The 19,123-nt window shown below is 45.8% G+C and overlaps 1 protein-coding gene across 7 annotated transcripts in view; it reads right to left on the minus strand.

Annotated features, from left to right (window-relative positions):
* Positions 1–825: 825 nt before the first annotated feature.
* Positions 826–19,123, minus strand: part of LOC308085672 (eukaryotic translation initiation factor 4 gamma 1-like) — a 63,549-nt gene continuing 45,251 nt past the window's right edge. For 2 of the 7 annotated variants that reach the window (XM_080428918.1, XM_080428914.1), the window contains 18 exons: positions 17,885–18,031; positions 17,124–17,543; positions 15,972–16,118; positions 15,419–15,652; positions 15,161–15,265; positions 14,453–14,734; positions 12,954–13,077; positions 12,730–12,844; positions 12,320–12,567; positions 12,101–12,234; positions 11,800–11,972; positions 11,386–11,511; positions 11,107–11,188; positions 10,829–10,927; positions 10,542–10,676; positions 3,393–3,474; positions 2,733–2,873; positions 826–2,116 (listed from right to left, as the gene is read on the minus strand). In XM_080428918.1, the coding sequence (XP_080285044.1) occupies positions 1,935–2,116; positions 2,733–2,873; positions 3,393–3,474; positions 10,542–10,676; positions 10,829–10,927; positions 11,107–11,188; positions 11,386–11,511; positions 11,800–11,972; positions 12,101–12,234; positions 12,320–12,567; positions 12,730–12,844; positions 12,954–13,077; positions 14,453–14,734; positions 15,161–15,265; positions 15,419–15,652; positions 15,972–16,118; positions 17,124–17,543; positions 17,885–18,031 (2,976 nt within the window). In that variant the 3' untranslated portion in view covers positions 826–1,934. The remainder of the gene's footprint in view (positions 2,117–2,732; positions 2,874–3,392; positions 3,475–10,541; positions 10,677–10,828; positions 10,928–11,106; positions 11,189–11,385; positions 11,512–11,799; positions 11,973–12,100; positions 12,235–12,319; positions 12,568–12,729; positions 12,845–12,953; positions 13,078–14,452; positions 14,735–15,160; positions 15,266–15,418; positions 15,653–15,971; positions 16,119–17,123; positions 17,544–17,884; positions 18,032–19,123) is intronic. The other 5 variants (XM_080428917.1, XM_080428916.1, XM_080428915.1 and 2 more) reach the window with 4 other exon arrangements.

Below are 19,123 nucleotides of genomic sequence, written 5' to 3' on the forward strand. Positions count from 1 at the left end.
GGGGGGGACCTGCCACTTTTTTGTTTCCAAAGGGGAGAGCGGGTTACATGGCATTTCATTTGCATGTTTTATTAAAAAAAAAAAAAAATCATAATAGTATATTTACAGAACTCTCCTGAAATGCATTTCCACTCATGGAAGCAGAAAAGGATTCGTACTGTTTAACTTGAGGGATTTTCTTAATGTGTGTGTGTATGTACATATACATACATATATACACACACACACAGTATATATATATATATATATATATATATATATCTGCTGTCCGGCAGGAACCAGCTAACTCCAAAATGTTCATTTTTCAGGAAATGAACAAAAGTTAGGAGGTTTTGTTCATCATTGATAAGAACAGCTGAATGGACCTCCAAGCTCCCAATGAGGTTGGAGGTCAAAAGGGAGTGGAGCCTGGACTCAGCTAAACCAGCTAACTCCGGCGGACATCGCTGGTTTAGCAGAAAATTGGAGGATCCAATGGAGCCAGCTGGTTTTGTCAAAAGCGCTTTTTAACGCTTTTCATTGGTTCAATATATTTTTTACCAACACACAGACGTAAAGGGTGTTCAATGGCCCTGATTTATGGAAGAAAATGCAAAAGCGTCAAAATGGAGTTAGCTGGTTTCTGCCGGACAGCAACGATATATATATATATATATATATATATATATATATATATATATATATATATATATATATATATATATATATATACATATATATATATACATAATATACATATATATATACATAATACACATATATATATATACATATATATACACATATATATACATATATATATACACACGCATATATATAAATATACATACACACACATAAATATATATATAAATATATATATATATATCACGTATCAGTCTCAATAATACCTTTTTCCTTTTTTTATCTTTATAATGATTTACTTAACAGGTTTTTTTTGGGAAGGATGACCCCTCGCTCTTCCAGCCCACAAGTCTTTTACTTTCCGAAGCGCAGGGGGAAAGTAAAAATAGACACATCAGAGGGAAGGTGTAGGGGTGTTGCGTAGCCATTTGGGGGAGCATCGTGACCCCATCCCCCAGCAGCAAAAGGTCATTGTCCATCGCCCCTAAAGGTCCTCCAAAAGTCCATGTCCAATCCTTGAGTCCACAACCGTTCCTTAAACTGTCTGAAATGTCCATAGACAGCTGTTGTGTCCTCCTTTCTTTGTGTTTCATTCATGATTCTTATATTATATAAAAAAAGCACACTCCAATCATCCAACACCCAGAAAAAAGAGAAGACAAACAGCTAACCATCTACATAAGCTCGTCATATAGATCATACGCCAAACATACGCAAACAGATGTCACCACGTCTCGTCCACGTGGTGCACGAGTATGTCATCAAAAAATAGAGATGTGAGCAGCTTTTTAAAGTTCTCCTGTTGGGGTTTTTCAGATTTTTGTTTTGATTTTATTTGTTTGTGGTTAAGCAAAACTTCTCCCATAGTGTCACCGTGACAACAAGAAGCCATTTTAAAACATGGAGATAAAAAAAGCAACACTGAAAGAACTCAGCATCTTACTCGGCGACGGCGCCAGAACACCTCAGTATTTCATCTCCCAATTCTTCTCTCTTTTAGTTTAAGCACTTATTTCATTGAGTTCAAAAACACATTCGGCAGCAGAGGAAAAAATATAATATGAAGAAACTGAAAGAAAAACAAAAAAATAAAATAGTACGATCGAATGTTCGATCCGTAATACAATCTCTCCCAGTTGAAGAAAGTAAATTTTTTTCTTGCTTTGTATTTTTCTGTTTATGCAGAAGGATTTTGCTGATTCAGTGTTTCCTGAATCTTCCATTCAACAATCTCAATCCCACGGGATCAATGTCTGACAGCCCGCCAGGCTTTCTTGAAGTCCAGGGGGTGGGGCAGGGTGGTGGGGGGCCTAGCTGTTGTCAGACTCGTCCTCTGCCTCGCGGAGCCAGGTGAAGAAGGCGGTGACGGACTTAAGGGCCACGCCCTTGCCCTGCTGCTCGGCAGTGTCCTTGCTGACCTCCCACTTGTAAAAGGCCTCCTCTTTGATCACGTCCTCGTCATAAAGGGTGTCAAAGAACATCCGCAGAAGGTCTAGAGAGAGAGAAGAGATGAGAGGGTGAGAACAGAGACCAGTGGCAGATCTAAAGTAGCACGTTTTACATGGGGTGGCTGGAGGCCAGCCTAAAAGTAAATTAGTTCTAATACACTAAAAAGCACATGATCATGTCTCATCGGGGCAAACCATAAGTTATTCATATCTTTTCAATCTTTAACAGCGCACCATTTCACATGCATACATGTCAAATGATTTACATCGCTCAGGCGTTGGCAGACGTGCCTGTCCTATTTTTGAAGTATTTCCTATCCATTCATTATTCTATGGGCCATAATTTTAATCCAGCAATTCTTGTCTCAGTAGGCTAATTTCATGTTAGACACACAACATTGTAGGCTACACAATGTCATACATGCTACAAATGCTACGACAATTACCACTCGAAGCTTAACTTATTTTCCTTCTTTTTACATAAATACCTTCATACACTAACAGACAATAACCAATTCCCCAAAAAATATTTTACCAGTTGTGACAGTCTTGGGTCTGCTTTGCTCACGTAATACTAAATTACTTAATGAGAGTCCTCGTTTGGGGTTAATGAATGGTACTAGTGTGTATCACATGGTGGTAAACATGGATGATACTCACTGGCAGGCTGCTCCATCTCCACCATGAGGGCCTGCAAGGCATAGAGAGCTTGCAACTCCTTCTGTTCGTCCTTCAGGTATTTCTGCAGCAGCTTGGCTCTGTGGTTGATCTTCTCACTGTCCACCTTGTATGGATTCTCACCTGAAGGACCAGAGTGGTGCCAAAACTGACAATGTCAAACACTCAAGCACCACTACCAAGGCATCATAAGGGTGTTCATGTTACCGACGACTCAGGCTGCAAAATATATTATTAAATACAATTGCATGTGGCTGTACAAGTATTCAAAACAACCTGCTGTGTTTATCGACCACAGAGGCCAATCACAGCAGGTCTGCTTACACCGTATAGGAGCACAGAGCAAGCTGTGTGTAGGAGAGATAAACCAGTGAAAGATTTGGTGATGAACTATATCATGCACATCGATAGTGGGAACATAATCTTCAAGTACAGAACTTCTTTATTTAAACAAAAGAGACAACTTCTCGACTGCTCATTAATCATGTTTTATTTAAATAAAGAAGTCTAAACCACTTCGGTGTTCACAACTTATCTGGCAGAATAACCATCCATCTTCTGCTTGCTGAAACTGCGGTATACTGCACATTCTAGGCAAAGCGTCATCTGAGCTGAACTATGCATGAGGAGAAGTGGACTCACAGATGATGGCGGCCTGGCAGATAGAGGTCATCAGCGCTCTGACAAACGTGTTGGAGGATGTCTGCTCTTCCTCCAGGTTGGCCTGCACACAAACTCACACTGATTAACATTCATGATGATGACAGGTGATAAGCAGGGTTAACAATTCAACTATAGCATAAAAAACGAGTCGCATGGGAATGGTGTGGCTTGAATGTGGATCCTAGACTTCATGTGGTCAGCCTGTGACGTCAGTCATTTATGACATTAGTCGTCTGAGACATACTTTATCTATGATGATGCATGACTCCAAATGTGTGCAAGATGTCAGCATGATCAAGATGTCAGAGATGATTTGACATCGACAGCTCTGCAATTTATTTTTTATCAATCTCCAACATAGTTTGAAATATTTGTCTCCGAGATTTTGAGATTTCTTGCAACATACACAGTGGCTACTGTGTGTCCTATCCATTAATTAACTGCCATCTTGGTTGTGTTTGCTGTAATAGATTTATATGTGTAATGACACAGACGAGACAAGCGCTACAACAGACTTTCTGACTGGTGCCCGGTGTGGTAGACGTGACACCCTTTTCCCCGAGAATGGTTGGGGAGGATATGGGTTGTAACAGACGGCATGTATGGAGGCTCAATACAAAAAGCGAGTTAACAGTACATTAAATTTGTAGTCGCTCATCAAAGCAGTCCATGGTACGTTGCAGACAGATTGCAGAAATAAAACAATATCAATTTATAAGTGCATCAAGTGTCTGACCAATCACACGCGATGTTCGGTCAGAGCTTTGTTCGTCTAGTCAGAAAATCTAAAAAAAATTGCAAGAAAAAGGCACTCCAAGGCACTGCTGAAGTTCCTGATGACATAATTTTGTTCTTATTAACGAGAGTTATGCATATAACTAAGGTTCTACGAATTCCGGATGACCGCCAGAGGCAGTGTTTTCAACACCTGGATATCCATCACGCGCTCGCGTATGGGTCGAATATTAATACCAACAAAGTCACTTGTGACCTGTGTGCACGCACGCCACCTATATAGGGGCGGGGCACACAGCGTTCATCCTCCTGAAATCTTTTCGTCGAGAATGAGATTCCGAGTGACAGTCAACTCTGGCGGTCATCCGGAATTCGTAGAACCTTAGTTATATGCATAACTCTCGTTCTACTTCATTCCTACTGACCGCCAGAGGCAGTGTTTTCAACACCTGGATGACTAATACCAACATAGTCACGAGGAATCTGCGTTTACCGATGTCGGTTTGCAGATAGAATAAACAGACAACACCACAGCCGTCGCCACAGGATGCGAGACGGCCAGGTTGACTATATATAGGAGCGGGCAAAAGCCCATGAAAGATGAAGCCCATTCGGCTGCATCTCCTGGCCTGCTCAAAGCCTGTATCACTGAGGGAGAGGCTCTGGCAACACCCGCGGTCAAGAAAGGCCTTGGGGGAACCTAGAGGCCCCCTGAAGACGTACATTTGCCTGAACGCGGCAATGAAAGTCTCCATTAAGCCAAGCACAGCTGTGCCCTTCCTCACAGACAAATACAACCAAACTCCAGCCATCACAGCTATGTCCTGCCACAGAGCCCGGACGGGACACAATAGGCAGGTACTAGAATGCAGTTGCTCCACCTCTGGTTGAGGAGCAAACTAACAAATCAATAGGCTAGCTGACGTGAAATGCAGAAAGCCTCTGAGGACGTAAGGAGGGGTCGGCCATATGGTAAACCAGACCCATCGGAATCCCACTTTAACAGTCTCTGGCAATGGCCAGGGCATGAAGCCCATCTACTCACTTTGCAGATGGAGCAGTGAGGACAAAGAGTACTAGCAGATAGTCATCTGAGAGCAGCCCGATGTACCGGCTGGGGACAAAGCTTCCAATACCACAGGCAAGCATCATGAAGGCACCCATGCAACCTGTGGGGGCCACACGCGGAGAGCATCTCAATGGTAGAGAGGCTGAACCCTCTATCCACCATCATCCGCAGATATCTAGGGCAGCATAAGCACAGAGCAACGCTCCAACCTATGCAGTGGCCCGTGTCCCTACTAGAGCACAGTCTACACTCGCTGGCGTGCAACGCCCTGGTGTACAATGCACAAAAATCCAGTAATTTTCGGACAATAGTTTTGAATTTCAGTGGTCAATGACGCAGCCGAAGGTTAGGAGTGAGGATGCCACATGCACCTCCCCCCCTAACTGTGACAGGAGATCTCGTCTCTGTGGAGAGGCCAAGGCACTTCATTGAGAAGCTGCAGTAGGCCAGAGCATCTTGCCCTAACGGACTGGTCTGTCCCGGAAGGGAGACCTACAGTCAACAACGCGTTATGCCCTCAAGGCTAACGGTACTACCGCTCTGCCATAGCTATGCCTGTGATCCGAACTGCTATCGGATCCAAGAGGCTTCCAGTGGGAAACATGTCCGCAGCCTGGACTGTACACCCAACAAGCGCATTGCTATGAAATTCGCAAGATGAGGCAAGGTCCACGAAAGGAGCTTCCAAGCCTCCTGCAGAGACTGACTGGGTCAAGCGCCCCGGAAGGCAGACTGTTGACAAATTGTGTTATTGAACACGGCATAAACATCCTGAGGGCCAGGTGCACTGCACGCAGGTCCAGTGCATTATCGACACTGGCTGGAGACCCTCACCATTCTGTTGCAGTCTTGGGGTTCGAAGCCCAAGCCACAAAATATATATGCACATTTGAACATGCGTGAAATTTGTCCGCTGTATTTATTTACCCATCCTAGAACTACTAGGAGCAGTGAGCAGCCATTCTCCGGCGCTCATGGGGCAATTAAGGGCTCAGACAGGGGCACACATTGACCCACTTCTGGCCTGGCGTCGAACCCGGGACACCCAGAGGCTCTGGCTCACTACCAAAGTAGACAGTGCCAATTCTCCAATCATGCAAGCAAACGCCTAGAGTGATAGGCGCTGGATAGGCGCTGGATAGGCGCTGGATAGGCGCTGGATAGGCGCTGTGTCTGCGCATCAACACTCGCATGCCGGAGGGCCAGGGCGAGGTAGTCAAGGGAATGTCCAATACGTCACATTCCAGCCGCTGTGGCATGGCTCTAGTTAGCAGATCAGAGACTAACACCGTGGCCATGAGCAACGGTCATCCAGCTCGACAGCTTCATCTAGTGACACCACCAGAGAAGCAATGCTCACAGTTTACAGTTTAGGCGTTTAGCAGGCGCTCTAAATCCGGATCGACTTACAGTAAGGTAATGTAAGTAAAGTAAGCAATGTTGGCATCAACCACTAGCCTTAGGTCTAGCCATAATTGGGCTGTACTCCCCATGGCTGACAAGTCCTTGGTAAGAGGTTCTGGAACTGGCCCACATGCCAAATCTCATGATGTACGGCACCGAGGGTGTACAATGACGATAGTTGTTGGACACATCCATCTAGGCCAAGCCGTTATATGGCCAGCTGGGCTATGTACCCTCAACGCTTTCGTCCCGCGACAAGCAGTAGTGGAGTGGAACCCACCCACAATGCCTACGCTACGTTACGGTGGGCCGCACGTGGTTCCTTTCCTTTTTCTTTCCTCTGGCCAGCGACAAGCAGTAGCGGAGTGGGACACACTTACTATGCTGAAGCTATATTGCGGTGGTCCGCACGTGGTTCCTCAAAGCGGCAGAATGGGATACATTCTCAACGCTGACCCCTTTTTTTTCCTTCCGTCCAGCGACAAGCAATAGCGGAGTGGGACACACTTACTATGCTGAAGCTACGTTACGGTGGGCCGCACGTGGTTCCTTTCCTTTTCCTCTGGCCAGCGACCAGCAGCAGCGGAGCGAGACCCACTCCCAATGCCAGCGGTATATTCCAGTGGGCGCACGCCGCAGTGGCGTGGTACCTCCAAAAGCGGCAGAGCGAGACACACTCTCAACGCTAATACTTTCCACTCCTTTCGTCCAGCGACAAGCAGTAGCGGAGCGAGACACACTCCTAATGCTTACGCTATAATGGCGGTGGGCCGCCCGCCATGGTTTCTCAAAGCGGCAGAGCGAGATGCACTCTCAACGCTAATCCTTTTCCCTTCTGTCGTCCATTGACAAGCAGTAGTGGAGCTACCAGCAGCAGCGGAGCGAGACACACTCCCAATGCTAGCGGTATATTCCAGTGGGCGCACGCCGCAGTGGCGTGGTCCCTCAAAAGCGGCAGAGCGAGATGCACTCTCAACGCTATATCGCTGATCCTTTTCCCTTCTTTCGTCCAGTGACAAGCAGCAGCGGAGCGAGACACTCCCAATGCTAGGGGTATATTCCATTGGGGGGCACACCGCAGTGGCGCTTACAAATGCAAAATACAGCATGCAGCTGGTATAACATGACTGTCAGTCATTATTTCTTGTTTCCTTTTTTCCTGTCCTCATCATGATTTGTGTGCATGGGGATCTCATCTTAAACAAGCTCAGTGCTTAATGAGTTTTCCAATTTAGTAGACCTTGTACTGTGAATTTGTACTTCCATGTACTGCTTTCAATACAGTGGCCAAGAGTTCGTCATCCTGACAATTCCTCTAGCTGAGAAAGCATCCAGAGGGCTCAATGCTAGCATCCCTGTGGGAGGCAAATCCGCCCCAACCAGGCCAACCCAGTCGACCTTTCTGCCAGCAGTATGCTGCTGCAATTAGAGCCGAAACATTCACAGCCATAGCCTGTGTCAGGCACCATAGTCGGGACATGACCGGCACAAGTAATGGACCTTCTCTTCTGGGACCAGAGGGGACCAGCAATTGTTGCAATAATCCATGGGCAACAGCAACAGAGTGAGACACTCAATACTACTGATGACGTAGCCGTAGCAAAAGCGAGTCCGTAGTGAGTACCAGGTACACACAGTATTAGTGGGTAACAGCAGCAGAGTGAAATACACTTAGTGCTATTGGTAACGTAGCCATAGCAAAAGAGCGAGAATTGTTCAAGCTACAGCGTCAAGTACATATGTACTTGTTAATGTATTGCGTCTTGGACACAATTAACACAATTAACAGTAATGTTAATTAATGTCGTCTTGGACCCCAGGAAGAATAGCTGCTGGTTTCCCTTTTGCCGCAGCTAATGGGGATCCATTGCCAATAAACAAAGCTTATTGATTATCAGTACACAGAGTACAATGTTACTAATATGTAACTTCGTCGTAGCAAGGAGCAAGAACCACTCAAGCCATGTGTCAAGTACCCACAGTATGATAACCAAGTGATGGCAAGCAAGACACACTTGAACCATACCAGTATTATAGTTCCATTTTACTACCAAGCACAAAGCAGTTTAACCTGAATAGCAGCAGCGAGTCACACTCAAGCTATGATACACACTCAAACTGTGAGGTTAAGCACCCACAGTGGCAGTATTGGCATATCCCTGTATGTCACGGGCAAAATATGCTGCTTAAGTCAGTAGGCTACTCCTGAGCAGCGTTCTACCACTTGACATGTGTTCTGGCGCTCAGGAGCTGGGACATGTAGCACACATCAGCTTGGTAGTGTGTTACTCTCTGAACATAGCACCAAGTACATGCAGTAATAGGTACACAGTATATCGTCCCATAACGACAGAGTGAAGCACACTATGGATGCTAAAAAGCATTATTTTACACTTTGGGCTATTCAAAAATAGCAGATCTACAAGCTCATAGCGCGGCACCAAGTACATGTAGTAATAGGTACACAGTATATCGTCCAATAACGACAGAGTGAAGCACACTATGGATGCTAAAAAGCATTATTTTACACTTTGGGCTATTCAAAAATAGCAGATCTACAAGCTCATAGCGCGGCACCAAGTACATGTAGTAACAGGTACACAGTATATCGTCCAATAACGACAGAGTGAAGCCCACTATGGATGTCCTTTATTAGCTGCAGCTAAATTATATTTGGACTGGTTAAATTGGGGTTTGAACCAGGGACCTACAGACTTGCAGGTAGACAGTGTACTGACTGAGCCATTGGATAGCAATCAAGCTAACAAGCGCCACATGTCTGGTAGATAGAATGTCTGCGTCAGAGTGAGAACCACTTCCAGCAAAAACCTTCACAGAAGCGCTCATACAGTGGTGTAAAGTAACTAAGTACATGTACTCAGTACTGTACTTAAGTACAATTTCGAGGTATTTGTACTTTAATGGAGCCCAGTTCTCTGCCACTGCGCTCATTAACGCTTTGGTCGTCTCCTCGAGGCGAAAGAACACCTTCTATGAGACACATTAAAGGCAAACTGCAGTGACATTTTCGGTCATTTTATTTTGAAGGTTCAGTCTGAAACGTCGGCTCAACCGACTCTACACCAATCAGAAGGTCCCATCCCTTCAGCTATGGGACGTTGGATCTCAATCACTTCAGCCGTGCGCAACACGGCTAGTGTTTGTTTACAAGTGAGAGAGAGACGGCCAGTTAAGCACGTCGGATATGCTCAAAGCGGCAGAATGGGATACATTCTCAACGCTGAATACTTTCCCCTCTTTTACTTTATTTGTCTGTAAACAGCACAATACATGCACTCACCGTCGCCAATGTACAGCTATGGCTTCAACACAACGGTGGTGCGGGGAAAGCTCACGGTGTTATTGTCGTTAGCTCCAATGCTAGCAAGCAGCCGCTAACGTCTCCATTCACCGTCCCATGCTTTTTTTTTTTTTTTTTTTTTTTCCTTCCTTCCTTGTTCCTTTCCGAGAGCCCCTATGAACGGGGTAACGTAATTCCATGGTAGCAGGCTACGCAGTCTCTGGAGGACGGTAAACCGTAGCTCCAACCTGTTGGTTACGAAACTTCACGCGTAGCTGCAAGTTATCGACCTACGCTCTGGAGGCGAAAAGATGAAAGAGGATGAACGCTGTGTGCCCCGCCCCTATATAGGTGGCGTGCGTGCACACAGGTCACAAGTGACTTTGTTGGTATTAATATTCGACCCATACGCGAGCGCGTGATGGATATCCAGGTGTTGAAAACACTGCCTCTGGCGGTCAGTAGGAATGAAGTAGAACCTAACCTAGACGAACAACGTTCGGCATTGGTTAGAGTACGCTGCAACCTTGAAGCTGATAGTCACAAACGGAACAAGACATTGTCCTAGATTTGAGACCAAATGTCCTAAAAATTTTTTAGGACATTTAATCGAGCGTACCTCGATCCAGTCGAAGATCCTGGTGTTGTCGGCCTTGTCCTGGATGAGTCTGTCCAGCTGTTTGCTCATTTCGGTGGGGCTCACCTCTTTCTTCTGGCCCTTCTCCGACTCATCGCCCAGGGTGAATTCCACATTCTATGAAGATACAGGACACCATGATATTTGACAAACACACACGTTTCTGTTGTAAATGTATTAGCTGATCTTGCACATGGCTAATATTAACAGACAGATGGGAAGCTGTGCTGTCTTTGACTGAAAATGAGCAGGGCAGGTGGAGTTCTGACCTTTTCCGTCACAAACTTATTGACGTCTTCGTCCTCAGGCAGGAAGTCGTTCCAACTAAGGCCTGCCTCCCTCCACATGGCTCCCACCTTTATATGGCTCTGCAGGAGCAAGAGAGGAAGATGGTCAGACTGATGGGCCATTAGTGAGTTAGCCATTAGTGGGTTAGTTTAACATCATTCAGTGTTCAGTGTAATGAACAAGCAGTGTAGTGAATTAATGGGCTTGTGACAGTGTGCGAGGGTTAACAGGGCGAGTAAGTAACGGGGGGAAATCTCACCATTCCTTTGCAGAGTAGAATGAGGATATGGACCAACAGGTCTCCGGCCTTACCCATAGGAGCGAGAGGCTTGGAGATTTCCCTGGAGAGAGAGACACACACACACACACACAAACACACACACACACACACACACACACACACTAATTAACAACAAACGCAAACATTTCCCTTATTAGAAAACTCATTTCACATATGGATGTTAATTGCAGAACATGCTTCACAGTCTCAGCTGTGTCTGCGCTTGCTTGTAAGCCTCGAGAGAGGCCTGGGACTCACTTGAAGAGCTGTCCCATGGGGATACCTCCCTCGTGCAACATGGGGGTGATCAGCTCAGCCAGGTACAACCAGAATAGGGGGATGTCTATGGCCATATCCTCTGCCACTTCTAGGATCTCTTGAAGCCTGGAAACACATATAAACTGATTTTAAGGTCTTTACACATCAAGCCTGATACAAATAAAAACGTTTGTGAATTTGACACTCACAACCTATCACAGCAAGTGTAAAGTTACTTTTCTACAACCATACCCGAGTAAGTTTGCACACAGAATCTACCTCAATTCAAAGAACGCAGTTAAAGCTGCCAGACCGTCTCGCTAAAGAATGACTTGGCTTAATGGCAGTCCCCCTATTCTCTCAAACGGTTTTACCCTTTGTAGTACTGCTGTGTGGGCATCATGCCAGTCTTACCCTTTGTAGTACTGCTGTGTGGGCATCATGCCAGTCTTGATGAGCTGGTGCAGCAGCAGCCCCATGTGCTCTCGCACGATAGTGCTGCGCTCTAGCGTGGACTCCACACCGTTCCGCACAAACACAAACAGCAACTGGGCGCTGTTCATCTCCTGTACGCACTGCAATGCCTCCTGTTGGTTCAGGCGAGCACAAACGCAGACAGTTAAGAGCGAAGTTGGGAGGATTTACCATAGTATAGCCAACATCACATTTCAAAGCTCTTGATCATGTTTTCCAGAGAAACGGCGCACGTGCGTACCTTCATGTCGTTGATGTGGAGATACTCTTCGATGATGGCCGTGGATTTCTTCTCCAGCTCCTCCTCAGTCAAGGCAGGCTTGGTGGGGGTCTGGGGACGTTGAGGTGGAGGGGTAGGAGCTGCCTCCCGCTTCACTGTTAAAACATACACACAGTCAGGAGACCAGCTAATTTATTTTTAAAATAAAGCTTCATGCCGTCCATCCAGTGGTTTACGCACCATTCTCTTTGCTCCTGGCGCGGTCTCTGTCTCTGCTGCCGCGGTCTCTGTCCCTCTCCCGGTCGTCCGTCATGCTGGCCACACGGCGGACAGCGTCGACCGGCCCGCGGTGGTCCCTCTCGCGGCTGTTCTCCTTCTCCCGGCTGAAGCTGCGTTTGGTCACAGTCAGTCTGTTCCTGTCGTCCCGCCTGTCGTCCCGTCGGTCAAAGCGGTCGAAGCGGTCCCCGCGCTCTCTACTAGAGCTGTTTCTGTGGCCAGAGGAGAGGGGGGAGGGGGGGGTTATTGGAAGAGCTCAGATCTGAGTGACAAAACAGAGCTCATATACAGTATAATAACATAATGTATATATACATAAAATTGTATATTTGATAGAAAGAATATGAAAAAATGCACAATGCTGCACTACCGACCTCTGAGGCACTCGTCTGTCTGATTCTTGAGAGGAACCTGAGGTGGGCTGCTGCAGAGCAGAGAATCTGTTCAGGGTGCTGGTGGCCGGACGGTTGCCTGACTCTGGAACTGGAACTGGACACACACACACACACACACACTCAGATTTCCATGTTCAGTAAAACAAGTGTTATGGTACTCTCAAGAAAAAAGTGTAAAGCGTCTCATAGACTAGGGTACCTACCAGGGCCAGGCTCTGCTGCAGGCTTAGTAGCAGTGGTTCCACCGCTGCTACCTTTACCCCAACTGCCCCACGTGCCTTTACCTCCTGGAGCCAGCAGCTGGTTGTTGAAGTCAAGAACTGGAGTCTGTGGAGGTGGTGATCATAGGTTAGAACCGTGTTAGTTAGAACCACTGGTTTATTAGTGTGGTTGCCCTAACAGGGCAACCAGACTATAGTAATCCTTACACTTTATTATTGTAGATAAACTTTATTTTGCACCGCATCTCCTCCCACAGTTTATTTTTCCCAATTTAGTGCCATATGCCAAAATGACCGGTCTCACCGGGAATCGTGTGCTTGTATTTTGCTAAGAGATTAGTTCCATAGTTTAATTGATATTGATTTATTAGTGCATTAAATTTCCCCATCCACTTTAATGAAAAAATGAAAAAACTCCCATTCAAGTATTTTTTTCTCAAAACCTGTAAGCGCTAGAGCTACAAGACTTTAAGGGGAGGTTCATAATATTGTCCGAAATTATTCAAAAAATAATTACACCAGTCGGCCTCATGGTGGCGCTATAACAGCCCCCTTTACGTTTTGGCCTATAACTCTTGAACCGTAGGTCGTAGAATAAAAATCTCCTTTTCCCTGGATTCCTTGGGTCATGACGCAACTCCCCATATAGGCCACGCCCATTTGCATCAGGATAGATTTTCCACCATTTTGATTTTTTTTCAAAACACACTTTTAGCTCCTCCTCCCACAATTTTTTGCCCAAAAATCGGTACACATGATCTCTGGACCCATGCGATAAACATCTCCAAGCGGAATTTTGATAGTCATTACCGTTCGTCCGTAAATGGCTTCCAAAGTTAGCGGAAGGGGCCCGTTTTACAAAAAAGGCCACAAATCACGAACGAAACGTTCAATCAATCCCAAATTTGAATCACATGTCAAGGGTGGTTTACTCAACAAATCCCCTAAAGCAATTACACTTTGATCCATAGGGGGCGCCACAAATGCTCAAAATGTAGCCGTTTGATGCAAAAACCTTATGTTGGGGGGATCAATCCTCTCAAAATGAAACGCAAGTGATCTCAGGAGTTACGTGACAATGTAATTGGCGCAGCAGACGGTATTCCTCGAGTCCCGGCGGCAGCGACCCGCGACTCGCGTCGGCGCAACCACACTCTGCAATTGCCCTGAATTGCGACGCGTCTAGTTAGAGTTAGCACCACTGGTTGGTTTGCATTCTCAGGAAATGAGACAGTTGAGATGTAAGCTATTTCTAGGCCCAGCTGTTTTATTATTATCTTTTACTAATTTAGTTTAAAAATAAGAATACAGAATAGTAAAATAGTAGAATAGCATAGCCTCTATGGTGAGGGAAGAAACCCTTGAACAATGGGAATAAGAAAGGCCCCAAACCAGGACCTTCTTTGTTGTGAGGCAACATATAGGATCACTAAAAGTCCCCAAACCCCTAAAAGGAGCCCAGACATAAGTCCACGTCCTACCTTGGTGATTTTGCTGAGACGTGACGTATCGATGGGTCGGTTCTTGGTGGAGATGGGGACTGTGTTCCAGCCCTCATCCTGGGGCTGGCTACGACCCTGGGGGTGAGGGCCCCGGCCGCCAGGTCCCCCTCCACCCATCCTGCCCCCCGAGCCTCCAATCGGCTTGGACATGAAAGCCTGCTGGACCTTCTGGAGTTCTCTGTGCTCCTCCATCTCGGCATCTTTGTGGATCTGGTCGATGGTCTTGGGACCCTGGTCCCCTCGCCTGGGCACCCAGTTATTCTGGGAAGGAGGGAGGGACAGGTAGATGCTGAGTACAAGGCTTGTGTCGTCGCACTAGCAGCTCATACAGGTTGGTGCAGTGACAAGAGACTAGAATACTAAGGGGATTGGCATAACAACTGAATTGGGTAAAGAAAAACTAGTTTGCCTGAATAAGGAAAACATAAATATTGGATACATTGTTATAATGACAGGGCTGATGTGCAAGTCTGCATCTCCAGTTATGGGCTGGTACGAATGACATAGTTATACAGTTATATACATAGTTACAAATCACTACACAACTCTACAATACACTACATATACAAACACAAATGATACAGCACTCAGGCATGAATTACAAAATGAGAGATATCCAATATAATGTTAAATATTCTTGTTGTACGTGAAAATTAGTGTGCGTGTGTGTGTGTATGTATGTGTTACCCGTCGCAGATCTAACACATCCTGCAGCATGAAGCGGATCCTAGAGGAGGTCTTCTTGTCCTTGGTAATCTTCTCCATCTGGTGGAAGTACTGGTCCATGCGAGGCTTAACAGAGATACAATTCAGTTAGTGCTGACCAAGCTGCTTGCGATTTGCTAAGTAAATTGCCCTGAGGTTCAACTGTCAGACCACAAACATGCCGACAGCGCTAGCTACAGTTACACATCTTTTGTTAATGTGTACGCAGTATGTATGTACCTTGGCCTTCTCAAAGTCGAGGTCCTTGCCAATGGTGGCGAAAAGTCTACACAGGCACTCCAGGGACTCTTCGTCGTGGTTTTTGAGCAGCTTGACGATACAGTCGTGCATGATCACCTCCGTCAGCATCTTGAGCTTGAACAACTCCCCGATAAACTTGATGTTGCCCAGAGAGCGCCTCCTGGCCTGGTCCTTGGAATAATCCAGTTCCTCTTGGAGGCGCTTCTTCTCCTCCTGGTTGTGGCGTGTCCGGGGGTTAACATGGCAGGTTAGCATACAATGGATTTCTGGGCAATTTATTATACAGATTCAGCATTAAAGACACCTTGGTGTCAGAGACACTTTTAAAGGTCAGTTTGACATACAACACAAGGTGAATGACTTTCTTTTTTACTTTCAGCATTCTGCTCGCTGTCACACATCTATGTTAATTTGGAATAACAAGTGACAATATCAACCTTAAAATTATCGGGTTTTTTTGTCTGACAATTAACGTGACTTATGGTCTCTGGCTCAACCTGGTTGACGTGATATTAATAGAACAGGAGCATACCCCTGGGGCAGCATCCAGCTCCTTCTGCTTCTTCTCAAATATTTCGTCATCGTCTTTGTCCTTCTCAAACTCCTTCTGGCAGCGGTTGAGCAGCAGCTTGCGGAAATTCACGACTCCCGGCTTATCTCCCGTGGTGGGGACTTTGAGCTGAGGAGGGTAGAGACACGGGGGAGACTGGTTATCATACAGCTACACAGGTTAGTTGAGCTATAAAGGCCCTTTTAGATACTGCACTCACTGCTGGGTACAGCACACTATTCGTGGAGGTCAGAGTACATTATTATATACAAAAATTATAGTCGGACCACATCACTATGTAATAACATATTCTGTATGAACTCGTTACCTGAATTAGCCACTCAAACCCTGTATAATTCGTTGACCAAGGTCTATTCTTGCCCCCGCCCCTGAAAATGGTCGATCAACAAACTCATTACATGTTGTGTTGTGAGCTAGTAGATCTGCTATTTTCACCTATTATGACATGCCCAGAACAGGGACACTAGGGTTCATGTGGTTAAGAAACGTGAATAGGTTTGTACAGCTATTAAGGGGGAACACAATAACAAACTTAAGCTATATTTATCATATAGGCTAAACCTACACATACAGCATTGTCAAACTAAAAAGCTACCCGATTGTAAGACAAACACACAGAAAACCCCCCTAATCTACACCTGACACGCCTACTTGGGTGAAAATGTATTTCCAAGATAGGGCTTTCGTTCCGAGGTCTCAATACAAACACAAACTTGTGTTTAGACACACAATTTGCAATCCGTGCCCAGCTGAATGCCTTATTTCTATTATGCCACACGGGTATTCATTACAGCGTGCAGCGGTCAAAGTTCAACTTGGTTTGTACGCAAGCGCGAGCTCACTTTGCTCGACGCAGCGAAAGAAAAGGCCATTGGAAATAGTGGGTTTTAGAGTGCAGTAGCGTGTTGTGTCTGAAAGCCCCATAAAAGTGAATAGTAACAATAAAATCAGATTAACAGCAATGGGGGTATGTGGTTAGAAAGATACATCGGCTCAATCCCATCAGTTAACATATCAGTGGCCCAGACACGTGGCACAAAATGGAAGTCATCACTGGAGCAGAAAAGACCCACGCACATGTGTACACTCAAACACACAAAAGACCCGTCTTACCCCCATAAGGCAGCGGCACATGTTGGCATAGGCCACGGAGAAGTTGGGCTCAGAAATGGCCTTCTCAAAGATGAGATCGATGACTCCCTTCAGACGCTCCTCCGTGTCGATGGTAAGCTCCGTCACCTGCTTCATCAGCTGCTGGAACATCTGGGGGGTCAGCTTGTTCAGGACGCTGCGCACACGCTTGAACAGCTCTTGGGTCTTGCCCTCCTCTGTTTCGTCCTCTGCTTCCTCTGGCCCTTTCACTGGCTTCGGCGTCTTGCCGGACGGCTTCCAGGCCTTCTCTGCCTTGTTGAGCTGCACGTCTTCGGTCATCGACGAGCTGATCATGATGATCTTCCTGGGCTCTTTCCTCTGGCCCTGCTGGGAGCGACGAGGCCCAACACTCTGCAGGTTTATAGGAGTCATACCTGGAGGCTGGGGGGAGGTTGAGTGGAGAAAGGTGGAAGATAGGCTTGAGTACCGATCTCTGTACTTTTATTGGTCGATAGCAGACAAACACGTAGTAGCAGCCATAGTAACAGTACCTAATATAGGAATCACAATAGTAGCTAGTTACAACAACAACAACTATTATGATGTTGACTACCAAGATGATGTTGAGCCGTCTTAGATGGCTGTAATAACGTATTGTGGTGTGTAAATACAGAAAGGGGTAAAACTATTAATAATAATAAAATGAAATAAAAAGTACAGAAAAATTTAGCAAATATCAAACAATTCCTGGACTAGTGCTGTAGAGAAGCTAGCTGGTTCACCTTTTCCAGAAGATAACTTCCTGGTCCTCTTCCACCCCCTCCCATTCCAGATCTACCCAGGTTGGCGTAGGAAGGAGTGAAATCAGGGCCACAGTTCATGCCTGGTAGACGACTGGGGTCCAGCTGTCGCAGAGGTGTCTTATTGGCCTAGGGAGGGGGAGGGAGAAAGACAGATTGACGGAGAATAAGATAATTAAAAAAAAATGAAATATGAGGGATTGCAAGAAAGTGGAGAAAAAAACGTTGAGTACATAAACTGTGTGAATATTATGGTTCTGTTTGTTATCAGACATTTAGCGAGACGTACAACCTAAAGCTCTTCACGGGTCTGGCGGTAACGAAAATACCCGACATGATCCGAGACCCGTACGGGTCGAGGTCCGTGTTTTACCACGATCAGTCGGGAGTCGGGACTGGATCGGTACTCTCAGTAACGATTCTATTACCTCGGGTCTCGGGTCAGTTTAACATTATGTGTAATACCCGAGTGGATCCGAGACGACTCGTACTTAGTGCTGATCGGTAGATAAAAGCGATGATTAGACTGTCCTGGGATCAGATTACTGCAGCGCAATATACGGGGGAACAAAGTTGAGTGGAGAGCGCACAAAGCGCATCAAACTACCTCGAAGGAATCAAAGTGCGCACCGCACTGTGTGCGATCTTGGATTCCTTCTTCATCGAGGTGAAAACATGCAATTTAATGTCATTGTCTGTTATTGTAGGAGCTAAATTTCATTATGGATTATAACTGGCATCTAGACAACCGTTAGAACGGCATTTCAGGTTTGTCAGGTCCATAAAATAATGGGTCGGTCTGTAATATTTTGGAACAAATCGGATCTCGGATCTCTCGGTCCAGGTCTGTCTTTTAAAAAAATTATGTCGGGTCGGTCCAATCCACTCGGAACTCAGAACCAATTCCACGTTGTCTCGCGAGCCACACTGTTGCCTGCCACAATTTTCAAATGCTTCCGTCATACAGTCTGGAGCACGGAAGCTCTGAAAATGATCAACGCCTCCTTCCCACTTCTGTTTCGTCTTTACCGTCGCGCAAATGTATCAGAATATAAATCAAAATCATCTAAGCATATATAGCTTGCTGCTTAGCAGAAATTAAAAAATAAAATAAAGATATTTTAAAATATATTTTGGTGAACGGAAATGACAAACAGATGACACAGCTTCCTGCCTCGGATTTCAGGAGGTGTAGTTCCAGACTCTATATAGTAGGGGGTA

Source organism: Gymnoscopelus braueri (assembly GCF_963280865.1).
Source record: "Gymnoscopelus braueri genome assembly, chromosome: 5".
NCBI classification, from domain to species: domain Eukaryota; kingdom Metazoa; phylum Chordata; class Actinopteri; order Myctophiformes; family Myctophidae; genus Gymnoscopelus; species Gymnoscopelus braueri.